This window comes from Gastrolobium bilobum, unplaced genomic scaffold, assembly GCF_033153095.1.
Source record: "Gastrolobium bilobum isolate Gb01-03AN ecotype WA unplaced genomic scaffold, APGP_CSIRO_Gbil_v1 utg4103, whole genome shotgun sequence".
NCBI lineage: Eukaryota > Viridiplantae > Streptophyta > Magnoliopsida > Fabales > Fabaceae > Gastrolobium > Gastrolobium bilobum.
The window spans coordinates 171,194-178,845 of NW_026897561.1; the positions used below are offsets into that span (position 1 = coordinate 171,194).

General features: G+C 32.0%; 1 protein-coding gene across 2 annotated transcripts; it reads right to left on the reverse strand.

Moving 5' to 3' along the window:
* Positions 1-49: 49 nt before the first annotated feature.
* On the reverse strand, positions 50-3,615 carry LOC133308067 (uncharacterized protein At3g27210-like). Of its 2 annotated transcripts, XM_061508652.1 has the most exons (4): positions 3,438-3,615; positions 3,188-3,343; positions 1,220-1,300; positions 50-581 (listed from the first exon to the last, which is right to left on the reverse strand). In XM_061508652.1, exons 2-4 carry the CDS (start codon positions 3,318-3,320, stop codon positions 169-171), a joined length of 627 nt encoding a protein of 208 aa, XP_061364636.1. In that variant the 5' UTR covers positions 3,321-3,343; positions 3,438-3,615; the 3' UTR covers positions 50-168. The 2 variants fall into 2 exon arrangements, with proteins under 2 accessions (XP_061364636.1, XP_061364635.1); XM_061508651.1 differs by having other exon boundaries at positions 3,188-3,614.
* Between the last annotated feature and the right edge of the window lie 4,037 nt (positions 3,616-7,652).

Consider the following 7,652-nt stretch of genomic DNA (forward strand, 5'->3'; position numbering starts at 1 on the left):
CATAGTCTCTTATCTAACAAAACCAAGCATATAAAAAAAATAAGTAGTCACTTTGATTCATAAATCATTGTTTCATGGTTCTTTACAAGGATAAGGTGATGTACATTATAAAATGCAATTCAACCACTTAAGTATATCAAAGAAACTTCCATCAGATTGCAATAGAAGTCAATGTTTTCCATTTACTTGTATTGCAGAACTTGTTTTACTCCTCCTCTCACTGAAGCTACGGCATGAAGACAAACTTGGAATGCAGGCCCGAAAAGATTTAACCTTCTCTCTAATGGATACACGATCCTCACTAATGGCTCTTTCACTACTACAAGCAGAGTTAGCCTTAGAGAGATAAGGAGTACAGTGTGCAGATTTAGGCATAACATCTTGTATAGTTGGCTTAACTTCTTTCTGTCCATTGCCATCATCTTTGTCAGTATCTCGAAAAAGCTCTAACAATTTCTTTTTATTTTCTGGAGATGGTTCATGCATAGAACCAATAGTTCTATTCTCAGAAGGGGTATTATTAACAACATGGGTCCCAAAAGTGTGATGAACTGGAGTGTTACCTCGTGATGGTGTGAAGTCTGCATAAAGTGAAATAGACTATATAAAATTAGTTCTGAATTCTTCATAAACTTGCATTACAAAAAGGCTGATTACGACATAACATATTAACATCCATGACAAACTAAACTAAAGGGATAACCCCGGTGCACAAGACTCTACGCCTAGCCAAGGTAAGGATGAGGGTTGATTAGTCATAGAAGGTTGTTTAACTGACTTGAACCCGTGATCTTCTGATCACAAGGAACAACATTGCTGCTACTCCAATACTCGTCCTCCCATGACAAACTAAACTGCCATATATTATATGAGGTAGGATATTCTTACTACCTATTTTTTCTACTACCACTTTAATCACCATTGGATTCAAAAGTTATTTTTTTTTCTCTCTCTTCATTCAACTTTTCCTTTAATCAAATGGTGATTACAGTGGTAGTGAAGTGGTAGTAGAAAAAATAGGTAGTTAGAATATCCTAGCTCATATTATATATCATGACAATATTATGTTTCCTTCAAATTTTTACCTTCACATATAATGAACTACAAAGTCTCACTTTCTACTTACAATTCAGATCATAATTATGACAAAATGGTCAAACAAATTAAAATACTCTGCCATAAAAAGTACAAAGGAAAAGGGGTTGTAGGATATCCTTACCACCGTTGACACTATAGAAATCATCTTCACAATCTGAGTCTAAGCAGGGTTTGGAATCAAAAAATGCTTCCTCTTTGCTACCTGCACAGGAAAAAAAAAATTACATGTGAGTAGCTAACATGGATATTAAGGAAACCCGTGAAAGTACTTCAACAAATGAAATAATAACAAGAAACAGTTGATTCAGTCAACTGAATTGTCAAGTTTGATTCTTGAGTATGGAATTTTACAAGAAGGAGGAAGGGAAAATCACTTCAGTTGTTTACTTTTGGGGCTTAGATAAATGGAATTCAACTACTAGTTATTAGGTTACTTTGACAAAATATGTAGGAAAGTCAGGAACAAGCAAGTTTATTTCTGTTCTAGCATGCTAGGAAGATCCAACCCAACATAAAGTAACAATATGTAGTTCAGGAAGAGTGAATGTTGAAACAGGTCAGAAAAGACAGATTAAAATGTTTGGACACCCAACATTTTATTTCTTATATCTTTTTGCCGACCTGAACTTGTTTGAGTTAAAGGGGTTGTTGATATTGATGCTAATGCTGATTTTTTGCTGGGAAAAAACATAATTAGAGTCTAGTTTACTGTTTCCAAAAGGATGGAAGCATCAAAGGCAGGGACTATTGTCACTTATAAGCATTCACCACAAACAACAGTCAATACAATTAAGATATCTATTACAAGAAAGAACTCCATCATATGAAAATAAATCAAGTACCAACCAAAGCATATCATGAACTCAACCAAAATTGTCACTGAAATAACCATGGAGCATGATTTTCTAGTAACTGTGTCCTAAATATGAAGTTCTGGTCTGCAAATATTGTTTGTGAATGCAAACCTAAGCTTAAACCCAGATGGTATCTGATAAGATTATTGACTGTAGCTAAACCTTACTTTCATGTGCACAATCAGTAGAGAGAATGTTCAATTTATAAACCATGATCTCCAAGGACACTTGTGGCATTATTTTCCCATAATATAAGCATATCATTTATATAATCGATTCCTTCTTCTTTTTAAACAAAAATATAACAGAAAATTCATGTAAACAAAAGTTACCATCAAATTACTCTTGCAGGATAGACATTGAAGGAGAAGGAAGTTATAATCTTATCCAAAATTCAACAAATTAATCGGCATTAAAGGTTGTCTTTTCAATTGAATTGCTAGTGTCCTTAGAATTAAGATCCCATTTAATGTCCACCATAACATATAAATTGTATTAAATTACTCTTGCAGGATAGACATTGAAGGAGAAGGAAGTTATAATCTAATCCAAAATTCAACAAATTAATCGGCATTAAAGGTTGTCTTTTCAATTGAATTGCTAGTGTCCTTACAATCCCTTTTAATGTCCACCATAACATATAAATTGTATTAGGAGGCGAGTCGTTTTCATTCTGGTAAAAATATCTTTCATCCCAAACATAAAGAAACATTGAATAGACCTTGTATCTGGAATGAAAATTAATCTACATCTTCATATTCATACATTCATTTAAAAAAATCAAGAGACTAGTATAATTTTCTACTTGGGTATTATAACATAATCATAGGTGAATACAACAGAAATTAAATATATATATATATAAAACAATTAGATCAATTATAAAGAAAGATGACCAATAGATCACCAATTAGGAGAGAGCGGAAGGAATCAAACAGAAATATTACAAAATGCAACACCAATAACACTGAATAACATCACATATGCAAACCAATTTATATTAAAAAACAAAAAGACAAATAAAAATGTATTTCTTCAAACACATATACTAAGAGATTGATAATTCTTCAGAGACCCCACAACAATAGCCAGATCACACGTCAAAATGAAATCCCCAGAAACATTCATATATTAATAAAAATAAGCAGAAGAGAAAAAAAAAAAAAAAAAAAACCTATGAATCTGCAACAATTATGAACACAAATCTTGAAGCAAAAAACCAACAAGGACCATACCATAGTCAGTGAAGGTGGTCATTGACCGAGACGGTGACCACCTAAAGTTGCCCTTTTTGGGTTGTTCCTTGATGGGTGATGGAGGAATCACAAGTTTCTCAGTTTTGGACCCAAATGAAAGTTTGAGCTTCATGTCTGTATCAGTGTTTCTGTGAACTGAATAACAAGAACCCATTACTAAAAAGACAATAACTTTATGATCACCACGGTCACGGAGTGACCCAGACAAAAGTTCATGCACGGCACTTACTTTAGACAGAGAAAGAGAAAGAGAAAGAGAGAGAGAGAGAAGAAGAAGAATGAGCAATGGGGTGAAGAAGGGTGTGTGTGTTTTTTTGGCTTTTATGACAAAGGTGTGAGAAAAATGCTTTTGTAAGAAAATGCCAACTTGGAGAGAACGAGTGAAAGATAAAGAGGATTGGCCTTGAAAGGGAAGTTATGTCAAACAATGTTGTGTGGTATGGTGGAGACTCTACACTGATACTAATAGGTGTGTGTGTGATGTAAATACTGTATTGTTTTTTTGGATTCTCATGGAGGAAGGAACACTGAGCAAATACAAAAAAATTATCAGATTGTCATGTGAATAGTAAATTTTGTCAAAATGTCACGCGACATAATTCGCTACACAGTGTAGCAAAATATGCCACGTCAGATCCAAAAATATCACATGTCAAATTTTGAAAAATTCGCTAGGGTAGCATTTTTGGGTCTAACGTGGCATTTCTCAAAATTTCCCAAAAATGCCACGTCAGACCCAAAGTAATTCCCTAGCGAATTTCTCAAAATTTGATATGTGGCATTTTTGGGTCTGACGTGGCATATTTCACTACACTGTGTAGCGAATTACTTACATGCATAATTCGCTACACTGTGTAGCGAATTATGCCGCGTGGTATTTTGGCAAAATTTACTGTTGGCGTAACAGTTTGATAATTTTTTGTCCAAGCGTGACACTTTGGTCACTGTTCCTGTTCCTCTCAGGTGGTGTTTGGTTGGGAACTTTTCAGCGAATATCTATGTTTCTCAAGTATGGCTTTTAGAAACACCATGTTTGTTTCAACGTATTTTCACCAAAAACCCATCTATCCAATTTGTATGGATTTATAAGAAACATAGATATCCGCACTGTTTAGAAACCCAATTTGAAGGTGAGATTTTTCGAAAAACCGGTTATCTGGCTTTTAATGTACTGTTGATTTCATAAAGTTATCTAATTTTCCCAGTAAAGTTTTTTCCCACCAAACAACTTTTTTTTACATTTTTCTACCTATCTCACTTTATCTATTTTTTCAATCATTTCTCTATCTATTATATTTCCCTACTATTCCAAAAAAATGTCCTCAACCAAACACCCGCAAGGATGGGTCCTATGTAGGAAAATGAATAGTTCCTTGTAATTATAAAAAATATAGGTATGATGTGATGTGAATGTGATTATAATACTTGCTTTGATCTTTGTGTGTCCATAATATGAAAAGAAGATAAAAAAATAATGAATTTTCTCTTATCTCATTCTAGAATTCATGTTTGAAATTTCAATTATTCTTTAACCAATCAGTAATTATAGTTTTAATGTCAAAAATTGATAAGAGAAAATTATTATTTTAAATATTGGCCATTATACTTAAATGTGGTAGCTCAGTTGGTAGCATGGGGACTGAGTGGTGGGAGAGAACTTCGGTTCAAATCCCACCAACACCATCTGAGGAGGGGCATAAGTACCGTAATCTTTGGACTCGCACCCGAACTCTGAATTAGTCTCATAGGCGGCTCAAAGAGTCGAATCCATGGGGATACCAAAGGTTCTGATTCGCCTCAAAGGTAATTAAGATCAGTTTAAAAAAATATATTGGCCATTAATGTATAATAAGTAAGAATTTTCACATTAAATGGTCACGTTAAAATGAAACCGAAACATGAGAAAATCAATTAGAAAAACTATATTCAAAATGGAAAACAAGCACTTTTTTAGTTTTTCATAGTTTCAAAATCTTTACAATTAGGCTTTTGTGAATGGGGGTTTTAATTAGTTCGGTGACAATTTATTATTATTATTATTATTATTATTATTATTATTAGGGAAATGAAAACCAAAAATCAGTGTATTGAAAATCATTAAATGATATGATTGATTTCATTTATAATTTTTATTTCTAACAAATTAAAGAATTTCATAATATAAATCAGATTAGCCCATAAATTTTGTGATTTGTTTAGTAACAAAATTTCACTCAAATCATGATCAAGAAGCTCTAAATTAGGCTAGTAAAAGTATTTGAATGTACCAAAGAGTTGTTTGTGGTAAACTTGTTAGACCTTAGGATTTAACCTGTTCAAAAAGTTGTGAGTTCAAATGGTGAGAGTCTCAATTTTTTGGAAAATAAAGAGACACAAATTCAAAATCGAATTATTTGGATTTATTAAGATTTCGGAACCCGTTGATTTTTTAATATATATATATATATATATATATATATATATATATATATATATATATATATATATATTAATATATTTATATATTGAGTGTTTCTTTCTCAACTTGGATATGTTTATGTGCCATGAAAATGCTACAGAATTATTCACAAAATGAAATTTAGGTAAAAACCGTGTTCCTTTAGAGCAAGAGTTGTGAGATTGAATTATATAACAAAAAGGCAAATTTGTCAAATAGAGACAACTGTATAAGAATCAACAGTTGTTACCTAACTTCTGTTTGGGGCGTCCACAGCAATACATTGACCAATGACAATGAGTTTCAGCCTGAAAAGCGAGTAAAAAGCAATAATGATTTGTTAGATTATCTTGCACATTCATCATGTGGAATTAGTGTGCGTAATCAATCATATAAAACATATAATATTCCAATTTCTATCTTGCATGGAAGGTTCATCACTTTGAATTAATATCTTTATATATGTAAAGCAGCATAATATATTCTTCTCATGTTGGTTATTCACATTTTGTTTTATAAAAGCCAAATTGTAGGATTGAAGACTAAATTTTTTATATGAACTGTGATGCACCCTGGACCAGCTAATGAGAATTTTCTGACTTCTGGTACTAGTTTTTCTATTTAACATATGTAAATCTATCCAGCTTTAATGGCCGGTATTTCAGGGGGCAAATCACATATAGAAAAGAAAAAAAATAATGAAATTATGATATAGTAGATAAACATCAAATACAAGCATTTTCCAAAGAATAATTCATGCAATGATTGGTATAAGACAATAAAAAGCAATAAACAAAGGAGAGATCATTATATGAATATTTTTCTTTTTTAGTTCTTTTGTCATTACTATCGTATCAACTTTTAACCTTGAATGATCCACTAACCTCAGTGTTCAGTGTGTGGCGGAACAAATAATTTTATTTATGTTTGAACATTTAGAAAGGGGGGTTCAGTGGCAAAACCCCCAAAAATCTTTTTTAAAAAAGTTCTAAATGTATTAAAAAACAAAAAGAAAGGAAACTGAAACTTACTATGAAAATAAAGTACATTTTGAGTCCTCAACAAAAATTACGGAACTTAATTTAATCTCTTAGAAAAAAATTGACTCGTGATCTATCTGAATTTCAAAATAGTCTCATGTTAGTCTTTTTGAGGACTAATGTAGGTCTTTTTTGAATTTCAGAAGAACCACAATTTCAACTAACCAAATTTATTTTTTAATTTAGAAGATCGAGAGTCGTCTTTTTTTTTTTCTAAGAGATTCAATTGGGCCCTGTAATTTTAATTTTTGTTGAGGACACAAAATATACTTTTTCTTTTTCTTTTTTCCAAAAATTTGTGTGTGCACTTGCACACACTTACACCAATACAGATCCGTCCGTCAGCGTTGATGTAAGAGGACAGAAAAAATATTGTGACTTAAAATTATATAACGTGTTGAGAAAAGGGTAAGAAATATGATTAAAATAACTATTGACATGAGCTTTAGCATGATTTATTATGTTTCAGGCAAATATATTTTTGGTACAAAATCTTGATTCATTATAAAGATATAATCAGAGTCAAATACTTGTATTATTATTATTTTTTGGTTAAGGCACATTTATCTTCCAAAATCAAAATTGTTAAGCGGGTTCAGGGGAAGCTCATGGCGAAGAACCACCACTAATGGGCTAAGTTAGCTCCAAATACATTAAGTGAGTTCAACATCACATCTCAACCCAAAACCTTGAGGCATTGAGTTTATGGATCCATTCACTTATATACTTTTTACTTAACAAATTACCAATCAATGTGAGACTCATCACACTTGAATATCTCAACAAAGATTAAGGCTTTAAACCTCTTTCAAAAATGGTATTGGGAAGAATCGAACACATGCTCTCATCATCACCTACTCAGCTCCTATGCGCCAACTTAGCTACCATTATTTAAAATACTTGTATATGTTATAATTTCAGCCTATTGGACCATTGAATATATAAAATATGATTTTCTACAATAACT

What these genes read in the sequence shown, in the direction of transcription:
- LOC133308067 (XM_061508651.1), bottom strand. Translation starts at nt 3,362, where the DNA reads ATGGGTTCTTGTTATTCAGTTCACAGAAACACTGATACAGACATGAAG. An exon ending in GACCACCTTCACTGACTATG is followed by an intron (nt 1,301 to 3,187) that starts GTATGGTCCTTG and finishes TTTCCTGTGCAG; the next exon opens with GTAGCAAAGAGGAAGCATTT. An exon ending in TTTCTATAGTGTCAACGGTG is followed by an intron (nt 582 to 1,219) that starts GTAAGGATATCC and finishes CACTTTATGCAG; the next exon opens with ACTTCACACCATCACGAGGT.